Raw genomic sequence first — 26,414 nt, 5'->3', positions numbered from 1 at the left:
TCTAACTAAAGGTATTGAATAAATGTAGTGGAGTTAAAGAAGTCAATGTAACTCTGAATTTTATTTGAGTAAAGTACAACATTGCAAAAAATGTAAATACTCAAGCAAAGAACAAGTACCTCAAATTTGTACTTAAAAACAGTAAATGTATTTAGTTACTTTACACCACTGCAGAGCGGGAGAGCGGGGGGGAAAGCTGTATTTCTGTCTTACAGTTATAAAGATAGAAGTAATCAAATATCAGTAAGCTTGACAAATGGGATGATTAAACACAGTTTCTTATATCTAATGCAACAGAGAATTTTCCCAAGTAAAAATAAATGATTGAATTACATATAGTCATCATCCACGTTCAGATTTTTGGCTTTTCTTTAACAGGCACTTCATGACTATCCCCATAATCCCATCCCTGTCGGTTTGACACACCGCTGTGACCGAAGCTTGACATGAAAAATGGATCAGAGAAATGTCATGAACTTCAGAGGAAAAGTTTTATTACAAGAACAACATGACAGCATTTTTTTTACTTCAAAAAAACTGTGAAATGTTGCAGTATTGCTATTTCATACATACAAATTCCACAATACCAAGCAATCTGTACATTTAACTGAAGTTGTAGTGAAAGTAACATTAGCAAAGAAGAAATTATCAAATCATGAACATTCAGATTTCGCTGATTAGGGATTGAGAGAAGCAGAGAGAGATTCATGAAGTTGTGCAGGACAAAGAGCTGATAATGTACAATCATTCCTTTTATAATTGACAACCACATTTTGAATTTGACCAATTACTCTAAGCACAAATGTTTTAAAATAAGCCAAAGCATATTTAAATTATAAACAATTAGAATAAAACATCTGTTTGTACAGAAGAGACCCATAACTAGTCCGTATCATGTGGCTTTCTTTAATCATAAATTATGAGGAGTCTACATCTAATAACTGTTTCTGAATTATGCAAAACAGATACTGTTTCAAACCATAGCTTGCAATAGTTATAATGTTTCTACGGTATACTGTTGGGAACAAATATTTAAATTGCTAAGTTTTTTATCAGTTGGCTCCACCTTATTAAGATTAAACGTCCTGCTCATTATCATATTTGGGACACAGATGTAACTTGAGAGACTTCATAAATAAATAAATTAGACCTACATTACTTCCCTCTTCACTCCAACTCTCAACATATTCTCATACAGTATGTACACACATATGCACCTTCTCATTGTTTTCGAGCCTATTTACTGTGTCAGTGCCCTGCAAAAAGATGGTTTCCACAAATGTTGCAGCTTTCTTTTTTTTGACTGGTTCTTTCTATTAAATCTCTCAGGGAGATATCTATCATCGTAAACACAAGAAAGACAAATGATCACCAACTTTTCTTACTTGACAACAAGTCAAACGTTTCCACTTTCAAATATATTTTACAAAGTCCACCCCTGTTATTACCAAAAAACAGAAGTACTGTCGCAGGGCTCTGACCTCTCATCCTCTTGTGCATGTGCTCCACAAGATATCCCTCATATCCAGTTACAGTATCTATTATTCATGAACTGTTGCACACATTTAGACACTCAAGTCAAAGTCATTCTTCATCCATCAAATGTCCCCTTATTACCATCGATATTGGCTCTTATTAACAAACATATACCATTCCAAAATCATTAAAACAGTACATAATTTGACTGTGAATAAAACATATTGTTCCTTAGCCACTAGATGTCACCATAGATTGGGCTGAGTCTTTAAAATCCATCTTCTAAGTAGGTTATCTGGCTCCTTGTGTCTCAATTATACTTACATGATTCAGGGCAATACATTATATATCTTTATCAGGAATTGTACACCTAGACTACGAATAATGCACAATTAAAATGGGCAATGTTCCTCACTTATTTCCACATTCACACCTAAACTCTCCAATTTCTATAATCATAAAGAAATAATGATGGCAAAGTTGTGTTACCGAATAGATCTTGAGTGATGTTGCGCAAAAACATTCAAAAACTAACCTGCAAATACATTTTAAGGCAAAGGGAATTGTCAAGGCATTTCCAACACCAATATTGCATAGCTAAGGCAGCACAGAACTGATTACAGAGAATATGTACATTAAACTGTATATTCAATGCCTTGGTATATACAAAATACCCACATCTATCAGTGAGCACATCGACATGTATTTCACATTCATTCTCCTTAGCCTTTGACGTTTGTATATATGTAGCATTGTATTCCAGAGTACAGTTTGGTCAGAGGAAGAAATCCCAACATTTCTGCTTCACTGACAAAGACACAACCTTCACTGCTCCTCATATTTTTGCACTTAATCCACTTAAAAGTTGCAATCAACTTCAAATGTTTTACTGCATTAAACATAATCTTTAAAACCTGTGACACCTTAACAACAAAAAAATCTATCACAGCTACAAAAACTGATGCGAAAATGTGACATACCACATGAATAACGGCAGACGACTGAACAGGGTTTGGTTGAGCAAGTAGTGTTCATACAGTCAGAGGGATGATGGGGGTACCTATGTGTATGTTAACAGTTATTATATTGTAAATGTGAGTATACTGAGTCAAATGTTAAGAGACTGAAAAAGATCACAGTCATCATACCAGTATTCTGACTACCAAGGCAAGCAGAGATGCTGTGGCAAACCACAAGAGGGAGCCATCCCATCTGTCTGAAGGTTTAGTGTTTACACTGTTTAGAGTTGCTGCCTTAAATCCCTGGCACTTCGCCATGCCCCTCAGCGGGGCACATGGCAGCACATATGCTCTCTCTCAATCTCTCTGTTTCAACCATGAGACTTTCACTAGTGTCTTTGCAAAAATAAAAAATAAACACCTTATGATTGGCAAAAGCATCCCCATGCACACATTAAAATGACAGTGAAAGTAATCTTAAAGACCATTCCTTTGGTAATAAATAATTTGGCTTGAGTGCAACATAAAAGCAATGTGAACCCCCTGCAGTTATTCAGGGGGGGGAACTAAGTGAGAAAGAAGGAGTGTTAGACATGCAGTAAAAACAGTCTATAGCCCAATCTTAACTTTTTACACAGTAGTCAGAGTTCATGACACCCCCTGTGTCATCTGTGCTACATCCAAGCTTCAGTGTCCAGGCTCCCTGACTGTCCAGGGAAGGAGCAGTCTTTGTTAACCATGGCTGGGGAACATGGCCGGGGATGGATCATGTCTGCGAAGGCCTGGTGGAGGCCCTTGCATGTGGCCGGGCGACCGGTAGAGCGTGAGCTCTGAGGGGACAGTGGAGGAGTGTGGCTTGGGGAAAAGGTTTCGTGAGTCTGCAGATCTCTGAAGCTGCGCGGTGTGGGGATCCGTGAGGGGCTGTTTTCTGGCCTGTTGTCAGTGCGAGGCTGCATCCTGCCTCTCAGTTTGTGCTTTGAGTTAGAGGCCATTCCGTCTGTCTTCTTTTGCCCTTTATTAGTCTGCAGCCCTTCTGCATCAGTGTTCCCATTGGCAATAGGTGAAGATGGTGGGGGGGTTTCAGACTGGGATTCACTCAGGCTGAAGCACATGGATGAGTTTTCACTGGAGGAATCCTGGAAAGAGCAGTCCCCAGAGGGGGGGAGGAGCACAGGTGACGGACAAGCCTCTGGGGGCGGGAGGTCATCATTGCCGTCACCATTTTCTAGGTCATAGGGTAAGTTTGGCTGGTGATTCTCAGGAGGAATATCTCCTTCAGGCCCTGTGCCCCAGCCAAGCTGACCCTGCTGACATTTCAGCCCCCCTGTAGGAGGAAAGCCTCCATGGTCTCCATTAATATTACTACAGTGGAAAGCAGGTTGTGAGGGGACCTGGTTCATCAGTGTGTCTGTGTCTCCAAGACCAGGCAGTGAAGACGGAGGTTCCCTCTCCTCGATGGAGCTAGAGATGGCTGGGAGCTTCTTGAGACCCCCTCCCCGCTCCCCCCAGTGCTCAGGCTCTCCTTGACCACCGTTGTGAGGTACTCCAAAATTGTTTCCATAAAGTAAGTTTAAGGGGTCCTCCAGTTGGAAGTGACGGGGATGAGCTCTCTTGGATTCCCTAAGGTCAGGCAGTGTTCCTATCTTTGCCCCCACATTCAGGGAGGAGGTGGAGGAGTTAGAAGAGGAATAGGCCGAGTCAGTGACGTTAGGATCAGTGGTTGCCGGCACTAAATGTGTCCCGGCACCCTGAAGGTTCGCTCCTCCTGGGGCTCTACAAGACCCTCCTCTAGCCTGTTGTGTATTGGCCAGAAACTCAGCCTCAAAGCTGCGATACAGGTCCTGCTCCTTTTGGGGGTCTAGTGTTGGAAGCATCTGGAAGCCGAGCCCCGGTCCTTCCTCCTCGGGGTCCGGGCGCTCCAGGCATGACAAGCTCTTATGGTGGCCTCGACCAGCAGAACGAAGTCCCTGTGACGTCCGGGGGGAGCGGGCAGTGTGATGGTGGAAGTTGCGGGGAGTTGAGTGAGGTGAGCGTCGACCCCCGGAGGTGACCGGTGGAAGAATCCTGCCTTTTCCTACCGAGGGGGAGCGAGGGGCAGGAGGTCTGGGAGTAGTTATGATCTTCTTGCTGGGGCTGCTGTTGTTGTTGTTGTTCTGAACCCCTTTAATAGGTGAGTTAGAGCAGGAGGAGGACTGCCTCTTAGCAAACCCACCCACTAATCTGGGAGAGGAGGGGGGTAGTTGTTTGGCCCGGAGGTCCTCTCGTCGGTCTGGGGGCTGAGGGTCTCTGTGGCAGGAAGCCGGTCCCGGGCTGGCATCACCAGATCGAGTCCTGCTGGTTAACTTACTCTGGCTGTGGGAACGTGGAGCATGGAGCCTCCTCGGGCCCTCGTTTCCAGTGGAGCGGCCCCTCTCTGGGCGGGATGTTCGAGATCCATCAGCGGATCCTTGCGGGGGGTTCGGTTTGAGTATAGGAGCGAGAGCAGGACGTTCCCGGGATTGGCTGCGTGCGCGGGGCAGGGGGGTACGCAGTGATGAGGTTTGATCTCCAGACCTCTCAATCATGTGCTTCCCCTCCTTGCGATTGACGAGCAGGACTACCTCATCACCAGATCGCCGCGAGGCCCCGCCTAGAGAGTACCGTCCCCCTCCTCCTCCTCCTCCCTTAGAGGAGGCTGTAGAGGAGTCACTGTCTCCAGACAGACGTCTCGTCACTGGCAACTTTGTATCCTTATTCCTAGAATGAAGAGAACAATACAAATGTATATTCATAATAACACCACAAACCCAAACCCAATCCATAGCAATGTCCTTGAACCAGACACTGCACTGTCACATATTATCAGGGTAAATCTATGTATCAAAGAAAACAGCCATTGGCATATTTCTCAACTTATTATTGTAGAATATATTAAATGTTTATTTAAGTTGTTCCATCCATCCATTTAAAGATGGGTGAGTCAACTTAGAAACGACGGCATGCCATCCTGTGTTTTTTTTTCTCTATGATTTTGTTTTGTTTTTTATTTATATCCTAGATTATGCCTTGAATGAATGTTAATTACACCGTACTTGTAAAGCTATCATCAGATATTAAATATGTTTATTTTCAGGCCTGCCTACACTCCTTTATGAAGCCCACCTGTTGACCTACTTCCCTAGTTAGCTGTGAACAGTTGTCTAGCGATAGTTATCAGATTAGTGTTTATTTAGTCGGCGCACTTGAAATGGGATGCCCCGCCAACACAGGGTTAATTAGAATGAGCTGTTGCTTTGACGTGTGGTCTGAGCGGGTCTGAGCCATCGCTCAATACAGAAATGAGCCACATATTGGCTACAAGCCAAAGCAAACCGCCATTCATCTCTTAATTGTGTTAAACAATGGCGCCTTCACTCTCTGACATATAGGGAAACTATGTGACCAATTTGACCTTTTACCAGCTACACGTAGAACATAGGCAGATTGTCTTTATATATCATATTAGTACTTATAGTGGCCTTAACATGCCACTACTCTGGCTCTGATGTGACGCTTCAGAAGCAGATCAGAGAAAAATGATCTGTGGTTTCATTTGTCACTGGCTTCTAACTAATTCACACCATCTGTTGGCCATGAGAAGAGAAGAAAAGCTTTAGCAACAGCTCGCAGCCTTCTTTAGACAGTGGATAGTCTTATTTAACGTAAAGGTATTAAAGAGAGGAGAGTAAATGTTTGTTGACCATTGAAGCCACTGGAAAGTGCTGTAGGTTGACAGGTTTATCTAGGCAATGTCACCTGAGATTAGATAAATCTGCTCTGGTCTAATCTGTGGCTTCCTGGCATGTGTTTTTGTTGTGTAGGCCTATATAACCAGTTATTTGTGTGTGTGTGTGTGTGTGTGTGCGTGTGTGTGTGTGTGTGTGTGTGTGTGTGTGTGTGTGTGTGTGTGTGTGTGTGTGTGTGTGTGTGTGTGTGTGTGTGTGTGTGTGTGTGTGTGTGTGTGTGTGTGTGTGTGTGTGTGTGCGTCTTCTGTCTGGTCCTCTGTGGGCATAAAAGGGCTTAAAGGAATTACTGAGCGTTGACCTGCCAGGCTACTTTTGAGAGATTGATTTCTTCATTGTAACATCAACAGAGGTGGGAGAAGTATTCAGATATTGTACTTAATTAGAAGTAGAAGTACCAAAGTATAGGAATACTATGTTACATTACATTTTCATTTAGCTGACGCTTTTATCCAAAGCGACTTACAATTACCAATTACAGGGAGATTCTCCCTGGAGTAACTAAGGGCTAAGTGCTAGGGCAAGGGCACACTAGTGGTGGTGTTCCAGGCGGGATTTGACCTCACAACCTTCCGATCTTCAGCCCACCTCACTATCCATTAGACAACCACTACCCCTGTTAAAATTCTGGATTCAAAATGTTACTTAAAAGTTAAAAATGATTAGCATCAATATATACTTAAAGTACCAAATCTAATAGTACTCATTATGCACATTTGGACATTTCAGAATCATAAATATAATATGTTTTGATTATAATTATGTATGCATTGATATTTTTATCAAGCTGGTAAAGGCAATGTCCAATATTTAACTCTGAATTGTTGTAGTGGAGTAGAAGTACAAAGTAACATAAAATGGAAGTAAGTAAGTTAAAAGTACCTCAAAATTGTACCTAAGTACAGTACTTAAATGTATTTAGTTACTTAACACCACTGAACATGACACTAGTGTAGACGCACGAACCTGAGAGGATTAAAGTGCCGGGGTTCGGAGCGGTCTCGTGGCGGCCGTGGGAGCAGCGGTCTAGCTGCACTGGAGTCGCGCTCGGCGGGGGGGACGGCGGGATTCTGAGAGCGACCGGGCCGTGTGGAGGAGGAAGAGGCACACGGAGCAGAGGGGGGCTCCAGGGAGCGCCGGTCGGGGGGTTTGTATGGGGCGATGCCATCATTTCGCCAGTGTGGTCCTGGGCTGGTGGAGCGGGAGGAGTGGGCGCTGGACGACTTGCTGTGGGCTCCCTGACCTCCTTGGCCACTGGCTTTAGCCTGGTGGTAGCGGTGAGCTGTGGAGACAGATTGATAACACATTTGTTACCATCAAGTCGGAGGTACAGGGTCCGAGGATTTAATAACATTAGACTGAAGCACTCCTTTGTGCACCAGTCAATCCTCAAATGAAATACAGAGTTACATCCCAGGTATGATGGAGGGTCTTTCTCTTCAGTGATTTTGATGATTTGTTAAATGTTTGTTTCCTTGTATCGTGTTTTAATATTTGTCCTTGTTTGATATTACAAATAAAGCTTCTGCGATTGAAGAAAAATTAATCTGATAACAAAGTATTATCATATAGTATCGTATCGTGCCGTATTGTAAGACAGACCTCGTAGCAACATTGTCTAATTTAATCACAAAGGATAAACGTCTTTAAGAGGTCCAGAAATATATATCATAGCTTAACACACCCTTGTCATCAAGCTCTTAGATAGCAATAGCAGATAACATAGTGTATACCTCCCTGAACCAGAAATAGATAAGACCCTAATTTGTGATACGAGCCGACCGTAGAGATGCAGATGATCCCACTATTTAGGGAGAACATTTATAGATCACAAAAGGCATATTTCTATGGTCTCCTAATACTCTATGGTCTATAAATGTAGCACCAATTATGATTTCAGCCAGTGTCAGCTGTCCAGGGCAGAGGGTCGTCTGGTGACATCACCACGTTTACCATTCGTTTGGAGGCCTTTATATGTACTGGCTGGATGTAATATTGGTTAGGTATCTGCATGAAAAAGTGTCTGTATAGATCTGAACCACACACTGTATATAAGAAGTGGATTTACACTATTGGTTTGTAGACTACGTTTTCAAGCCTTGAGTTTAGCATTAAGGCGTCGCAATTTTTATAATTCTTTGCCAATGCCATCTTTGTTTTTAGAAGTAACATGAGAGGGGGGAGAGTTAGTACAACTGAATGCTGAACTAAACATTTGTACGCGTTGAAAATGTTACAACTACCTTTCATAAACTGAAAAAACACTGTAAAAGGGTAAATATTGTAAGACGAAAACACAGAGAGCACCCAGATAAGACAGCACTGTGGTAGGGACCTAAAGCATACGCTGCTTCATCATCTATTTAATCTAGGTGGGACCATCATTTACTAAATGAACAACATGTTGTGTTTATGAAGACTTGAAACTAACAATTAAGACCATAAACTCCAGTTCACAATATTACTTCATTAGGATAATTTTCTCATAGACTTCTACGCAATCTTACTTCTTCTTTTCTTGTTTCTTGGTCTGAACGTATTACATCAGAGGTGAATCATATGTCGTGATCCCAAATGAGTTGTGAGTTATACAACAGTGAGACACAACAATGAAGTGGTTTTGTAAGGGGCTGACAGGGAACAGGAAGTGACCTCACCGAAAGCAGCACAGCGACACGGGTCATGCTTGTCCAAATAGTGCTCTAATGTGTCCCAGCCCCCTCCAACACGCACCATCACATGGGTACGAAGGACCTGGGGGATAGAAAGAGAAAACAAGGCTTCAATAGATACACAGAGAATGACATCCACATTCATGCACAAATAAAAAAGCGACTCCTTTTGATATACTGCGCTGCCACACACACTGCACAAGTCAATGGAAATGCAAATTCCACAAGTGGGGCAGCTTACTGAAGGCTGGCCGGTCTTCAGTGTTACGTAACATCTTGATGCACCCCTGCCTGTGCCTCTGCCTCTCCCTCGCCCCCTCCCGCATCACCCCCAGCTGCTGCCATTATGAGGGCTGTTCATTGTCATGCCAACTCGCAATTAAACAGAGTAGGGTAGCATAAGAAAGAGCCCAAGTGCTGTGAAAGACACTCTCTCCCTCTCAGCTGGCTCCCGTGAGTTTTCGGAGGGGAGCCGGGTGAATTAGCATGGTAACAACTCACCCCTGCTGTCCTCTCTGCTCCCCGGCTACCGTGGAGAGGAGCCGAGAGGAGAGGATAGATACAGCAGAGGGGGGGTTGGTGGATATGTCACTTCCTACTCTCCTCTCCTTTTTGAAGCACCAACATCCACAGGATCAGACTGAGGAGCCTCACTCCCTCCAGGCAGAAGCTTGCCTTCACTGAAGCAACACAATGTGCCTGATGTGATCTGAGAGGCCCCTGGATGGTCCCCCTGCCTCGAGTTGTGTAACAGGGTCTGCCAGCCACATGTTTTAAAGGTTGTGCCCGTGTGTCAGAGGGCGGGCGAGGCAAAGCCACAATGGCATACTGCGTGGGCTGGCACCGAGTTTATTTCCACTGAACCACACACAGCCAGGCTTGGGGAGTAACAGATTATATGTAAAGAGATTACGTTATTAGGATACCATTTGTTTAACTGTATTAGATTACAGTTACATCAAAAAAATGAAGTATCTGTTATCTGGTATCTTTTAAGAAATAGACATCACTAGCAGGTTAACAGTGTTATAATTAATATATTAGGCGTGTGGCAAAGTGGATAGAGCCTTGGTGTTGGGCTCAGATGGTCACAGGTTCAAACCCCACTGCAGTCAGCATGTCGTTGTGTCCCTGGAACACTTCACCCCAAATTGCTCCTGTGGGGATTGTCCACAGGATTGAGTATGTAAGTCGCTTTGGATAAAAGCGTCTAACAAGTAACATGTTATGTAATATTATAGGTAGAGGTACTGACGGAATTTTCTTAACTATTTGTATTGAGGCTACTTTAATTCTTCTTTATTTTAAAATTTGATTTATTAAACAAAACTAAAGTTTGCTTTTAATTAATATATTAAGCTTAAACAGCATTTTTAAACTATTACTGTTTGTGTTATTTTTTTGTATATTAATTATCTTAGTTTCTTATTTTCTAAGGTTACATTGTGAAGTAAAAAACCATCAATTTATTTTCTCTTGTTTTTATTTGCCTTGCATTTGATATTGTGGAAATCCGAAAGTAACAGAAAGTAATCAGGATACATTACTTTTATATTTCGATACCCAGATTCGGTTGCTGATTACATTGACATGTTACTAGTTATTGTAATGGATTACATTTTCAGAGTAACCGTCCCGACCCTACACTGGACACATCGTCTGTTGCTCTGATCAGAGGGAGGCGCAGACATGTGACCTGAAGTCTGACCCCACCTTCTCTCTCATACAATCCCCACCAATCCACTACAAGGCTTCTCATCAGCCGTACTCCTCTACTACATCAAATCCAACAAAACAGCTGATCTGCTTATCTCTATCAGACCTGAGAGTATAAACTGCTTACTCTCCTCTGGCCTTATGTCAGGAACAGGTTTACTGTCTGATTCTGCTTCACCGTCATGTGCCAGCAGTGAAGGGCCAGGCTGCACCAGTTTCATAACATCACTGCTATCACTGATGTCAAAGGTTCACAATACAATACAATACTGCAGAAGTATAACAGTTTTAACCAGAACAGGAGGAATAAACCTTTTTCCTAATTGACGTTCAGCATCAACGATTTCATAAGACGAGTTTCTCTGAAATGTCGAGATTTGCGTCAAACAAAATTTAATTAAATTTTTATCAGTGTTTTTTTGTTAACAGTGATAAGTATGAAGAAGAAGAGAGTGATATTGAAGTGAGAGGAAATATCTGGCCTACACTGAAATAAATTAACATTGACTTTAATTAAATGTATTTTGTCAACAGGTTCCACATAGTTGTATTAGGTAAGTTGAAGTTAAACCTATTTTTTATTATTTAAACGTAATATTAATGCTTTCAACTTACCAATTATGTGCAATTTGTTTACATAATAAATGTATTTAAGTCAACATTTAAAAAAATGTTCAGTGCATAACCCTAACCCTAACCCTAACCCCATTACAAAGTCAACCTAGTTATCCCACTGTGACACAATAATTTCAATTTAGGATTTCTTTTTCATTTTGTAAATGTCCATTGTATCGGCAATTAACCGTCTTCAACACTTTTCAATAATATAGAATACATCTGCTGTCACTTCTGATTCTCTCTGTGAACACGTATTTTAGTTTGTTGGAACAGAGTACTATAATAGAGGTGCTGTTTTGACACATATATCGCTTCATATCCTTTTAATGAGTTTGTTACTGTTAACTTTGTAGGAGGGGTAACCATCATGATGGTAACAGCTACTGAGAACCAGAATAAACAAACATCTTTGTGTAACAGGAGTGGGATGATTGCATGACTATAAAGATAATTAGTTACGGTCTTAAAATGCTGCATGATTACATTTTTGTTTTATTGCATTCCTCATCATGTTTTCATATCCAACGAGCATATTATTCATTTCATATTTAATGAGGAGGTTAAATAGATGTTTTGGGACCATGTTCCACTTTAGATCTGCTTAGCTGCCTAATTTCACAACCACTGAAGGGGTATCACAGTCTTCAGTGCAGACCCTATCCCTGTTTCTATGGCAACAGCGAACAGAGAGACTTCTTGTCGTCATTGCGGGGGCGTGTTGAACCGATTTCTTCTTACATGTTGGTGGTGAGGTCAAAGATGTAGCTCATGGTTCATTTCAGCTCATCTGCCCCACGACTGAAGGCATCTCCTCCCTCTGGGGAGCGAACCCCCCGGGGACGAAGACGCCTTATTAACTCCCCCCCTGTGTTCAAACTGCCCGATCTACCATTTGCTTTCTGCGCTTCATCCCCTCGTTCAGTCCGAGAGCATGTCAGAGCTTTGGTGGCTGAATAGGGTTTTGTTGGCTTTTAAAAACCGGCTGCCCGCTTCCTACCCTCTGAAGAAAAAGGGAAGTGTGTTGGCTGCACTGTGAGGTGCTCGGGCATGTTTATGATCAATGTCACCCCAAGTGAGAAATCAAGAGAGGGCGGAGACGTTGTGAAGAAAGCTAATCTGACGGGCCGAGGCACCCAGACACACACACACTGCAAACAGACACATTTAAATATGTGTATCCTATTAAAGGGATGTACACAGGCAGGTAGGAGGCCCCAGAAAGATTAAACGCTTCACAATCCATTTTAGGGACTACAGGAGGGAGGTTAGGCTATGGGGAGGGAGGTTTTTTCTATTTTCCTCTTACCAAATGTCATACATCCATTACATTAAATGTTACTTGTTAGACGCTTTTATCCAAAGCGACTTACATACTCAATACTGTGGAAAATCCCCACAGGAGCCATTTGGGTTGAAGTGTCTTGCCTAGGGACACAACGACATGCTGACTGCAGTGGGGTTTGAACCTGTGACCCCCTGATCCCAACACCTACACACAACCCACCGCGCCACATCCCCTCTCAGGAATAATTTAACAGCCCATGATGACGGCTTTTGTGCTCGTAAAATGCTCACGAATGTGAAGTTATGACATCAAATTACAATAAAGGAAATACAGAGCAGAATAATCCTGTGTATGTTTCAATACTTGATGAACAGTCGAGCACTTTAGTCTGCAGCATGACAGAAGGCAAAACACCTATTACATCCTTTTTGAAAAATAAGAAAAATAAGAATAATTTTATTGTGTTTGCTATTTGTTTTGAAATGGCTAATTCCAGTGCTAATGTGCGCTTTGTCAGCTTTTTAGAAAACTTCTATTCCATTGATATATATATTAATTATGACTTTTGGAGATTATTCCATTTTAAATTCTTTAGGATTTGCCTATTTAGTTATCTGTGGTCAAACTAACTTTTCAGTGCTGCAGAAATTAATATAATTTAGGTTGGGGAAGGTCTTACATTTCAAGACTCAAATCCAAACATTGTCTACAGTCCCTTACAGTGAGTCCTATTATATTCAGTAGAGATCAGAACTTTGATAATGTAAAGGAAAAAGCTTTCCTAGATTGGGGCGTGCCATCCATTATCTCACATCCTTTGTCTAAAACATTGGTGCCACTAAAAGTAAAGAAACATTAAAATTGCAGACATATAATGTAAACTCAGACAACTTGCGAGTCCATTACTGTGGCTGGGGAATATTTTAGGTAAGTGAAACCAAATCGATCCCTGTTTTCCAGCAGTGAGGTTTTCCTGTGAGACCTGAAGTGGATACGGTGGCAGCTCTTAGGCTGAAACTGAGACAAACAGTCGGGCAGAAACAGGCAAGATAAGGGCCAACCCAGGAAATGACCTAAAGCTCTAATTGTGTCTCAGTGGAAAAAGTACAGTCCTGTGAGTGGGCTAGTAAACACCCACATGACGGAGATGTATCACAATGCTGTTACAGAGTCTACAGTACAGGTCTCTGGGCTCCGAGTGATTTATCTGTTGCATAATAACTCTGCTTGAAACAACATAGGATGCCATATGCCAACACTGTATGGTTCCATGCAATTACTGCAGGCCTCAAAGCCTTCTGTGTCATTTGCCAAACTAGCTCCTATATTTAGCTTAGCTGTAAAACTGAAAAAATCTGGTTTATTTGAACATTTCTGTCATTTTTGACAGATCTAGCAACGTTGAATCAAACAAGGGGGCAAGAAATACAAACAATCAGACAGACAAATGTCTTTTTCGGGAGATACAATTTAAAGTGAGAACACCACACATCAATATTTGGCAAGTGCTGAGTAACTATAACCCACATAGAAAGAAGAACAAAACACAGCAAATTGACATATATAGTTCCCAGTTCTCTTTTAATCAACATGAACACTAACACGCTTTGATCAAAAAAGGTCTTTCTAAGGTTTCGCTGTAGAATAAAGAACATCAAAATCAAGATAGTGGTGGGTGTTGTTTTAAAAGTCAAAGTTTGAAACTGAAACTGAGGTGTTTTTTCTCTGTTTGGGGTATATTTATTCATTTGTCCCTTCTGTCTTCCATATAATGTGGTGGGCTTGTTTACAACTTATACAATAACTGTCTTTCTTTGTGATTTTGTGATCTACATTTTTACCAAATTAACAGGGTGAGAAAATCATTATAATTATTACAAAGAAAGTTGAAAAATACCGAGTTCGAAGACGTGTGTATTCCGAAGTAGGGGAGTAGGAACTTGCTTTACTTTTCGGTGTTTGCCTGATGATTAACGCATACTAACTAATAATATAATCCACCCATATATTTTCTGGTTTAGCTAAATATATGACCGTTAAAAAGTGACCACAAAAACAAGTCTCATGGCTCAAAGTGACAAATATTTCTGATCATGATGGTGAGGACCTACCCTGATGAAGATCAGCGCACTGGAGTCTCCCACTTTGTACTTCCCCTCCGACACCTTGATCATAGGAAACTGAGCTGGACAGGAACACCGACCCAGAATCTCACGCACCTGAGGAGAACAAAAGAAAATCAGTTGAACACACACGGCAGACAAATATGACACACACACACTCTCATTCAACAGGGGATCTGACAGTGCTCCCTTCCTGTACTCCGGGTCAGTTCCCCGCATGAGTTCATGTTTAGTCACACATATCTGGGCCTGTGTGTCAACAACACAATAACAGTGTTTTACAGAGTGAGAAATGAGCAGTCTCTGTGGCCTGAGTGTATGAGGGTGGATGTTTTGTGCGTCATCATCCTTCAAACCTATCTCTCCAAGCACCCACTGGGTGTTACCTAGCCCCGCCCCGCTCTCTCACCACATTAAAAGCCTTAATCTCATCCCTCCAGAACACTTTGGTTCTTCACTTCACCGCAAAGGGTCACAAAAGCACCAAAATACATATGTGGACATGCTAATGTAGGCTCTCCCTCTCTGGGGCTGTTACATGATGTTCTGGTTGTGACATCATAAGCCGAGGAGTGAAGGCGCTCAGAGCCCAGTCTGGTGCTGATGATGTCAGCAGGCCGCGCTGCCAGCTGGGTTTTGAATCGAGAGAGTCAGTGCCCTGGCTGTGGTCAGGGGTGCTTATTAGGCACACACACAACTGCAGGGTGGAGCCAGATCCGCCTGTGTTGCACAGGCTCGGGCTCTCACAGGATTGGACAACTTTGATGCTTTTCTTGGCGTGTCTCTCAGACAAAGGCGTATGAGCACTTGTCGAGCAGGAGGGAGAGAAAGTAAAGCTGCAAAGCGGATAGAGGATAGCACAAGAAGAGAGGATAAATAACCATTATTGTGTGTGTACGGGCTGCCATTACCACGGGGAGGGGAATATTCTATTGATATTTAAGTGATCAAATGATATGTTAGAGGAAAATGTGAGGGTGTGAGCTCCCAGCCTTATCTGCTGTGTGCAGGGCTGGAGGCACATGGTCTGCATGTATTGTGTGGATGAGCATGGTGGCCTATAACACCTACATTATCGTGTATTCAGAAGATTACAGTCACCTTGTTATTTCCTTTAAACAGCACCCCTCGTTCTTCCCCATGCTGATTAAAGAGGGAGGAATCAGCGCTAAGCCCCTCACCTGCCTCTCTGTTCTCCCTCTTTGTTGTCTCTCAGCCGTTATTCTCCACCGAGCACTCGCTGACCGGCCCTAAATGTGTCTCTTTCTTTGTTTTGCTTACAATTTTCTACATCTGCTCGCTCCCTCTCTGTCTCTCCGCTCTTTCACTCAGTCAGTAGGTGGACGAGCTATGTTTGGAAAAACCCCAACCAGTGACTTAATGGAAAGATTGCTATGGCAACAGACACACACATAGCCTTACCCTTCCCGTTTCGACTGTACTCCTTTTTTTCATTCTCGCTATAGTAAAGCCTTTTCTCTCACTTCCAAAAAACCTCCCCCAGAGCCGTTCAGCTGAGGTTATTGTTTCCTCCAGAGAGAAGGTGAAGGACTCGTGTGTCTCATAGCAAACACTGAGCAGGATGTGCAGTCCAACCATGAAGGGATTTAATAATAACATAATCAATAGCAGCACTAGCCTTTGACATGAAATGTGTACACTTCCCATGTGTTCTCTGTATCAACAATGGATACAGTAAGACACACTGAAACCAAAACACACACACACCAAAATGAGATAGGAGGGGAGGAGGGAGACAAGGTCACACGGGAAACATGCGGAAGTGGCGCTGTAACACTGCGAAAAAAATTGAAGGATGAATTATGGATGCATTTTTGGTCACATGAGAGATGCATTCAGCAAGAGCTGCAGATGTTTGAGGAGGAAAAGAAAGGAAATGCGACACAATCCACGGTGCGCCCCTAATCTGAGACTCTGCCGTATCTATCTTGAGATAGGAAAGTGGAGATGTTTTAGCCTAGAAGCACTTTGGTTATAAATCGAGATTCCCTTTGAATGGAGCAGCAGGGTTCGTCTTTAAGTTGTTATATGTGGAAGAACATACAGTACATATTGTGTTAATGATCCCACTGCTCACATCATATCTGCTCAGTGTGAGTCAACAAATTCCTTTCCTTCCTGACCTGCAAACATCTGAAGAGCCATTCAAGGAAGAGACTGAGGGCTGAGCAAACCCTGGGGATGAGGAGAGGAAATGGGAGGGGGAGATAAAAATGTTTAGGTTTTATTTCCCATTGTCTTTGCTGATTTGAAATGTGGACTTACATGCCACACTATTACGGCATCATAACAGAGGAATGTAAAAGGTCGCCAATATGCACTCGTAAAAGAAGATTTGCTTGAATGATATGAGTTTAAAGGTTGTTATTATGTGAAAACACAAACTGTAGTTCTTGTTTTAGTTTTCTTGTTTTGGGTTTACAGGCTGGGAACATTTCATAAATATACTCCAAGAAGCCTCACATTCATCTACATGTTAGTCTGTTCTCCTCGTGAGTCAGCAAACAAAGTGCGACCGCACAGTTTGCACTCATCAAACATAGGTGTGCTGGCCTGCGGTAACAGACTTGTTTTATGATTGTCATGCAATGGATAAGTATTGGCAAACTCAATAAAAACGAAACATCAAAACTCCTCACTCCGAAGGAATTTACGCGAGGGTGTTTCCAGGATAAGACTCCTGTGCCGCCTGAGAGACAACTGCAGGCTTTGCGATGAAATACATCGTCTTTTAAAGGAAATTGGGAGGATTCCAAAAATTACAACAAGCCTCTTCTCTTGGATTATCTTGTTAGCCTGAGGATCTCCTGTCATGACTGGAAACTTCCCAAGATAACACAACCTCGCCATCAGATAAGCAAATAGAGACAAGAAAACACTGTGGGTGCCTGCCTGGTAGGAGGGAGAGTTTCTGAAACTTGAGGGGTTATTGCTTCACTACTCACAGTAAGCATTCCTAAAGCCTGTGATCGCACACTGAAACAAACACATATCCGACTCTACCCTTACATTAAAACACTGTCCTGACATCCTGCATGAAAGACTCATCTGTGAACAACCACGCAACATCTAATGAACATTGAAAAAACTCCTTTGCACAGATGATCTCTTCAAAGACCTGGGGGTGCAGAGAGGCGGCAAAACGACTATAATATAGAATTATTATGGTGAACCTGTAGCCTGTGGGGACAAACTGTAGAGATCATGGACATATGTATTTACAGACTGTTAGCATGCTGGTTCAACAGGCCAAACAAGGAGAGATGAGACAGAAAAACAGATTAATGCCTCAGGATCAGGCGTGTCGGTTATCGCCAGAAACCTTCCCCTGCGAGTCCAGGCAGAATATTACAAAACAAGAATGCATTAGCGCAAATTTTTTTGAAATATGTTGCCTTATTTCCAGCTGAGAGTTAGATCAGAAGATCGATAACACCCCGATACCAAGAGAAGACAGCTAGCCTGGCCCGGTCCAAAAAATAAACCAGCCTGTCAGCAAATCTACAGCATATTCAGGACAAAAGGAAACAAATGAGCATTTAATACGAAATGTCTTAACTATTTCTTTATCTGTTCAAAATCATAAATTATATATTTAATAATCTATGGTGTGTGTTTAATCAGGGTGAAAAATGACATCATTCTGGCCTCATCCTCCTCTTCAAGTCAAACCATTCCCAGAAAATTGATCCCCGTCTCCTGGCCACATGACAAACTGCCCTATGGGGTGCAGGGAGGTTACATGAATCTAATGGACATCAAGGACTGAGAGGCGCATAACTCTATTATTCATCTGCTCCAGTCAGACCGCAGTGTAATCACCCGGCACAGGAAGTTAAATATCAGCCAGCGTCTAAGTCATGTGTGGGTTTGTTTTGATGAGGGTCAGAAACACTCAACACTTCTCCTGGTGACGGTCGAGGTTAGAGAGATGGATGCCTCGCTCTCTTCCCATCCTGACAGTCTCCACCTGAGGCCCGCATGAGGGGGCTGCAGGCAGGGGCAGAAAATAACCAGACAACCCACACAGACAAAAGCCTGTTCGGATAAACACAATATTAAATGATAATCGCGCAAAACGATCAGGAGAGAGAATCAAATGCAATGCAAAAACGACTTAGTGGGCAATATCTTAAGCAGAGTCAGCTGTTTCCCCTGCATAAGGGGAAATAATGATGAGGAGTGAGATCTGGTGCCTTTACACTGAAAAAACTGAAACCTTGACTTTAATTAAATGTATTATGTCAACAGATTTCAACTGTATTAGGTTGAAAGCAATGATATGAAGGTTAAGGTCCTTGTATATAGACTCGTATTGCACTATTCCACTTAAAAACATTTTTTTCTTTTTGTATTACCTTTTATATAGTATATTTTAATATTGGTTAATATTGTCTGCTTATCTGTATTGTTGTGTTGCATTGTTGGAGAAGCCTGTGACCTAAGATTTTCAACGACATAATTACTCTGTAGCTATGTTAGTTTGACAATAAAGAACCTTGAACCTTGGACCTAATATTATTGCTTTCAACTAACCTAATACAGTTATGTGAAATTTGTTGGCACAATAAGATAAGATAAGATATATACTTTATTGATCCCAATTTGGGATTTGTTTTCATCACAGCAGCATGTAAACATGTAAGTCATTGCACACAATGTGAAGATGTAAAGGAGTATGAAATAAAAACCAATAAACATAAAATAGAAACGTCTCCAAATAACAACTTAAAAGTGAAATATATACAAAAGGACAGCGAAAGATATATATATATATATATATATATACGAAGACTATCCATCAAATATACACTATGAAGGGTTGATTACATCTAACAAAATATAAAAGTATGATATTATTAACATTGAGTGTGCAATAAATAGCAAATTCAATTAATATCACTGTACAAGGTGCTGTGTGAGGACACTATATACAGATATTTGAATGTAAAAGTGTCCAGTTATCAAAGCAACATAAGAAACTGTGAGCTATAAGAAGCTGTGAGATTATACATTTAATTACAGTTTTTTCAGAGGGTAAAATGAAAAAACTCTCTCAAATACTAAACCCCTAAAAACACGAGTGCATGTAACCCAGGAGGGAGGAACAGTGAAGGATGCCATGCTGCCTCAGCAAAGCGTACTCATGTGGCCCAATGCAGAGCACGGTGACCTACTTTTCTCTCTCACTCTAGCTCCTCTCTACTGTAGCTCTCCCTCCCAGAGTCACATCATCCCAGTCAGGTTTAACAGAGTGTACAGTGAAGTCACTCTAGGCACACTATCTGTTGTCTACTCTTCTTTTTTTTATTCACTGAATGCATGAATTGGACCATGAGGTTAATGGAGCAGCCTGGCATAATACACACATTTCCCCTCTTTATTACCCCCCCCCCCCTTTGCCCTGCTGGTGTCTCCATCCCAAGTCTTTGATTGAGTCGTCAGCCTTTGATTGCCTCGCTGTCAACAGTGGCCCTCTATTCATATGTCCCCTTTCAATGCCACCAACAAGACATAGTGTTGTGCTCTTTGCTTTATCATCTCTGGCGGAGACACGTGTGGGGGATGGGAATGATGGCTCGCACATATATGACCTAAACACGGGCTGAATGTTGAAGCCTGGGGTGAGAAGAGACAGGAACCAGTTCATATGACGAGCAAGAAAAAGGATGAAGGATGTGAGTGAAGGAAGGCTGTGAAGCTCCAATGGCCTGTTGTTTATTAGCTCCAATATTGTATTGTATAGATGCTTATGCATGCAGTAAATATGTAAACAATTATAGTGTGCATTAAGGGGTCAGTAAGTCTAATTTCAATGATCACATGTATGTCACCTTGTACAGCTGTGTCTGTGCCCAGGGCCTAATTACAAGACCTACAAAATATTCTTTCAGTCATTTGTGTTGGTAGATGACCGTGTTTCTTTACATTATAATGCCTGCAGCATATAGGAAAATACATATCCAATCAAATCATAATCCCTGTCTAGTGGTGATATGGAAAATCCCCCTAATGCAAAGGATAAAGTTGATGTGGACATATAGCAAAGTGACCCAGCTGCTGCCTGTGCCACAACTGAGATAGTAATATGAACACCTCCAGGAGTGGGAAAAAACATCTATCATGACTCAATCTATGATGAAGGAAATGAGCGGACGGTCACTTCCTCAATTTATCCGTGGAAAACCATCCCGCGGTGATATGAGTAATAATAACACGTAGTGGCAGATTAGTGGAAGTCTGTGTGGGTGGGTGAGTGTTTACATAAGGTCGTGTTTTAACCAGGATAGACTACAGCTTCCTTAAGATTAAATACCTAGTGTGGCAAGCAGATAGTTGACGTGACAAATCAACTGTTTGCATTAGGTGTTTCATGAGTCACTTTACTGTTACATAAGCAGAGGGTAATGATGACAAATCATGCAATATTTGTGACACATTTTTACTGTGTTTATTGAATGACAATGTCCTATAGGGACGTGCACTTAAAATAATCCTGCTGCCTGTAGTCAGACTGACTGTAATCCTATTATAACTACACTTGTATTTTCTTAATGAAGTAAACAAGAAGATTACCTTGATCATCCAGGTACCAAAACAACTTAGAAAATAGATACATTTGCTTAAATCTCATTATGACTCTCTGAGCTGCACAAGAAACTAATGGCAAACTTTTTGAAGATGGTACACAATAATTAGTCGAGCTATGCAACTCCGAAATCTGATTCATGCATTACTATGCAGTGTTTCCCACAGAATTTGATTCTATTTGTGGGGGCCCCCGGCAAGACAAGCCAAAGGCCCCTTAACCTATTCGGGTGGTCCACGCAACCACCTCCCCCCCACTCAAATAAGATAATACATGCGAGTTCATGGCTACTGTAGACAACGTTCTTGTTGCTCTGTGTTGCGTTGTTAATGAGTGAGACACACCGGAGTTGAGGATCTGTGGGGTTTATTCTCCCAGAAATATAATTTACAATTCAGGCATTTAGCAGACGCCTTATTCCAAAGCGACTTACAATGACCAATTACACGGACATTCTCCCTGGAGTAACTGAGGGCTAAGTGCCTTACTCAAGGGCACACTAGTGGTGGTGTTCCAGGCGGGATTTGAACTCGCAACCTTCCGATCATCAGCCCACCTCACTATCCATTAGACCACAAAAAAAAAAGAAAAAAAAGAATAGTAATAATATATATTTTTTTATGAGATCCATTTGTGGTGGACGATATTTAATTGTGGCGGTCCACAAATAAATCAATGTATGGGAAACACTGCTATGATACCAATACTTTGCGGTCTTGCTGATCGTAGGAAGATGCTTTCCCTAACCATCTGTTTCCTCACATTCAGGATTTTGTAAAGAAAACTAAGGCTGCTGTGCACATCTTAGTTAATGGTAATCAAATGATGACATTTTCTTTAATGATAATATGGGTTAAAAATAGAGAGGCAGTTGATAAACAGGTTGAACAAATATGTATATTATATTAAAAATTAAATCATGAATTGTCAACACATTTTCTACAGAGAACATCAGTTAAGTAAAATATAAAAAAGGGTCAAACTATCCTTGATATGTAATCTGCTTGGTTGCTGCAGGAAAGTTGTCCGATTGAAATGTATTGAAATCTCTGTCTGCTTGACGAAGGGCAGTGGACTCACAGTCTGGTGTCACAGCTGTGGACCAATACAACTAAGCCCTTTACCTTTCTTACCCTCCCTCCCTGTCAGAAACGTATGAGTACTAGCAATGAGGTTCCTAGTAATAACCCAACGCTAATCTCCTTTAAGACAGAAATACAAAGAAAGAGGTTCTGCAGGATGAACTTGTGACTAATGAGACAGAGCAATAGAGAGGTCTTGTGTCTTGAGGCAAGAAATGAGTTGATTGAGCAGATGTTTATAAAACAATTTAAAGAAAACTGAATTTTATTTAAAAGGGATAAAGGGATTTTCGCATTATATTAAATTGTGGTTGTATGAGGTACTTCCATAGTCAGTATTACCTGCAGTAGATGTTGGCTGGCTTGCCCCAGTTTAGAGAAACAGACAGGAGCAATGTACTGCTGTGGACTGGGGCAGCTGCAAAACGTAGTAAAACCACATGAAATATCCAAATCAGTTTAACTGTACGCTAAAGCGACAATATTGTCACCGCTTTACCATGTTGTCCGAGAGCCTCTTCTGATCAGGAACTAAAGCTGTTATCTATACCCTCTCTTGAAAGTCACCAGAATCAACTGACAAAAACATGATACCTCCCTTCCTCAATTAGTTAGTTTCTGACTTTGATGTTAGCATGGATTCCCCAGCGCCATACAATAACAGTTAGCTAGAATATGTTTCTAGCTAACTGTTTAGCTGCTGCAGCAGTACAATACTTTGCTCCCATCCCAGTACTCTTTTTCTCCAAACTGTGGTCGTGCTGTCCACCATCGACTAATAATAATACCGCAGTAACACAATAGTAACACACTGACTATGGTTAAGTACCTCATACAACCCTACTTCACTAAATCCAAACTATCCCTTTAAGAAGTGTGCAGCAAAATATGCCTTGGCCTATAAAAGATAAATGGGCCACAAACAGCTGAAGCCATTAGATGGGATGTGTTCGAACAACCACGCCTGTACTTGACATTGCTTCCTCTCATCTCTCAGTACCTCTGTGGTTTCTCGTTTGAAGAGCCTCATGTTGCTGATGTGGGCTGTTCTGCGCAGCTTGCATGTTAGCAATATTCTCATGTTGACAGGGTCGATGGTAGAGATTGAATTCACCAGACACATGATGACTGGGAACGCCATTACCCAAATCTGTCAAGTCAAACGTGTCTGTCGGTCACTGTCTGACTGCTGAGAGATGTGACAGTGGGAGTGACAGAAAAGCAGACACAGGCATACGCTCTGTGATTTTCTGTCTTAAAAATGCAGCTGCCTGGTTTAATCCTCAGTCATATGAGTGTTGGGACTCAGACAGTCTGGAATACGAACAGCACACATCCTCCTCCACATGCTCTCCTATTTCTGTCTGCGGAGGTCACACTGAAGCCGCTGCGCTCGGCTGCCTGAGACAGTGTGAGTGTGACTGTCCCCACCCTCCCTCTCCGCTGTCCCTCACAGCTTTGGTGCCAAAGACAGACATTGTTCTCTCCATCAACATGAACATATCAACTTCTCCCCCACATGTTACCACTGGTCTGTCTGCCTGCTCATTAGCTTTACCCTGACAAGACATTTTCTTCTCTAATGTGAAGTGTCAGGCGCCCTGGCAAAGGTCAGCCAGTTCAGCAGGACACATGACAAGAGCTCGATAGAATAGGAAATGTATTAACTACAAACTGCCAAAAGGGACATTTCTAGTGGTGATGAAAAAGAAGCTGCAGAAGCAGGACACGATTAGGAATCTTCCTCGCCGGCAGGATATGGTATTGATTCTTCTTGATGGACAGGCTAAATAAAAGAGGCCGAAGATGATTGTGGACATTTGAGTGTGGACATTTTCTTCAAGAATGCAGGAGAAATGTGACAGAGGTGACCTGTGACCTTTCAGATAAGAAGCAAAGAATGTGGGTGTCAAACACATGCCGAGAAGCACACCCACACCGCAGGGAATCTATATGGCGCCTTCCTTCTTCATAGCACTGATGTGATATTTTCTGAGAGGCTGCTTCACTTTTGACACTTTTGTGTTTTACTCTTGGAGAACTTGGTCTTCTATCTGATGCCTCATTATGTCAACACCACACAAAACACACTGGCTGAAACGTACTTCTGACTGAATCTTTAGTGGGCTACTATTTCACACGAGGTGATAATTGAATGGTCTGGAAATTAAGCTGTCAGATCATCAAACTATCTAAGAGGACTTTCATGATTCATAATGTAGTTATTATTCATACATTTTATGAAGGCAACTATTCAGGATAATTAAACCAGGTAACATACAGAGGCTTGTGTTTTTATCTTTTTAACTTACCAACTCATCCAAGTTTCTCATGTCACACAGCACCCTCTTCTGCGGCCAGATGATGGGCTCTGGCTCCGGCTCCTCTTCTTGCTCCACACTCTGACTGCTACTCTGACTGCTCTCCTTCCGACTGAAGCACCTGCTGGGCGGGCTCTGTTCAGCCGGCTCCTCGACATCGATCCGCAGGCTCTCCTGGTCCCGGATCTCCTCCTCGATCTCCTCCTCCAGCTGGATCAACATGGGGGCCAACATGCCGAACTTGGCCCCGCGTCGCGCCACCTCGAGCAGACACAGAACAAAATTCTTCTCGTTGCATCTCTCCACCAGGTCGTTGGTCTCAAACATGAGGACGTCCTTGATCCAGAGCTCCTGCCTGCACCAGCTGATGAAGTTGGACACGTTATCCCGCGCCACAAACGAGCCGGGGACCACATTGCGTGACTGGAAGCCCACATCTTTGGACGGCAGCTTCATGGAGTGAGCAGCCTCCGGGCACTCCAGCTGGAAGTCCTGCACGGCGCGGTTCACGTTGTTGGCGTGCCGACACAGAGCACAGCCGGTCCCCAGCCCCTCCATGAAGGAGTCCGCATAGATATCCAGGTCGTAGAGGGTGTTCAGCCATTCCGCCAGATCCTCCTTCATGGCGTACAGGTACTCCTCGCTGGATTTAAAAGGCCGGATACTCTTGGAGGCGGCCGACTGGATGTTGCTCTGATCAGCCATATTGTCGAATTACGCAGCCTATCAATAAAGTCTACTTGACAATTCCCGATTGTCTCATTGCACAGCTCCAACGCCTTCATTCGCAAATATAGCGAATTAACCGTGTTGACTCACCCATGCCGATTTGCATGTGTGGTTTATTATGGGAGCTCCTTGGACCCAGGCTTTGTGTTGTCAGAGGCATATCGGGATGCGGACTAGCCGTGGCGCATGGATGCGTTTTACGGATGTCTCTGCGAAACCCGTTTCCTTTAAAGAGCGCATCGCCGGGTCCCGGGACGCCGATACACACCCATGCCGACCTGTTAATCCTCCCGCTGAACGGAGGCTCCTCTCACTCGCAGAAATCCACGTGTCACCAAGTCTGTGTGTGAGGCGGTCAGAGAGCTCCTCTTCGATGAAATCACGGAGCAGCACTGAGTCCACAGCTCATCTTCCCAGCAAATGGGCCCGCCTCTTGCGCTGAATATGTTGACCTGCTGTAGCTTAGACCAGCAGAGCGACTCGGTGGCACATCCCATTAAGAGGGATCAACGCTCGACAGAGGAAACTTAACCCCATGTTTCCCAAGTCAGGAAACACTGTGTAAACGGGGATAGAAGCAGGATACCTTATATAGCTACTTGAGTGAATCTATAGCAGAGCTGGGAGAAGTACTCTTGTACTTGAGTGTAGGAATGTGTTATAATACATGTCCTGCAATCAAATGTTACTCAAGTAAAAGTAGCTACCAAGGTATCAGCATTTTAGTAAAAGTACTCATTAAGCATATTGTCCCCAATTCAGAACAATATATTAAATGCTTTGATTATAATAATACTCCAGTTGTAACTAAAGTCTTATTTAAGTGTTGATTATATTTCACATCATTAAACACAATCTGCCAAATAACTAAAAGTATTTGATCAATGTAATGGAGTAAGAATACACTTTTTTTGGTGTAGAAGCCCTGCTGAAAAAAACAGTTTAGATCAATTTAGCTGGTCAGGCTGGTTTGCTAGTATAGCAAGACCAGCCTGGCCAGCATTTCCAGCCTGGTAAACCAACTAAACCAGCCTAACACCAGCTAAAACCAGCAACCATATT

The 26,414-nt window shown here is 42.5% G+C and overlaps 1 protein-coding gene across 1 annotated transcript; it reads right to left on the bottom strand.

Annotated features, from left to right (window-relative positions):
* Window positions 1-472: 472 nt before the first annotated feature.
* On the bottom strand, window positions 473-25,912 carry gas2l1 (growth arrest-specific 2 like 1). Its single transcript, XM_034238298.1, has 5 exons — window positions 24,615-25,912; window positions 14,599-14,706; window positions 8,854-8,950; window positions 7,163-7,478; window positions 473-5,171 (listed from the first exon to the last, which is right to left on the bottom strand). The coding sequence occupies exons 1-5, from the start codon at window positions 25,326-25,328 to the stop codon at window positions 3,110-3,112; spliced, it is 3,297 nt and encodes a 1,098-aa protein (XP_034094189.1). The 5' UTR covers window positions 25,329-25,912; the 3' UTR covers window positions 473-3,109.
* Between the last annotated feature and the right edge of the window lie 502 nt (window positions 25,913-26,414).

Source organism: Gymnodraco acuticeps, unplaced genomic scaffold, assembly GCF_902827175.1.
Source record: "Gymnodraco acuticeps unplaced genomic scaffold, fGymAcu1.1, whole genome shotgun sequence".
NCBI lineage: Eukaryota > Metazoa > Chordata > Actinopteri > Perciformes > Bathydraconidae > Gymnodraco > Gymnodraco acuticeps.
Note: the sequence above shows the minus strand (reverse complement) of the source record. Positions and strands in the feature narration are given on the sequence as shown.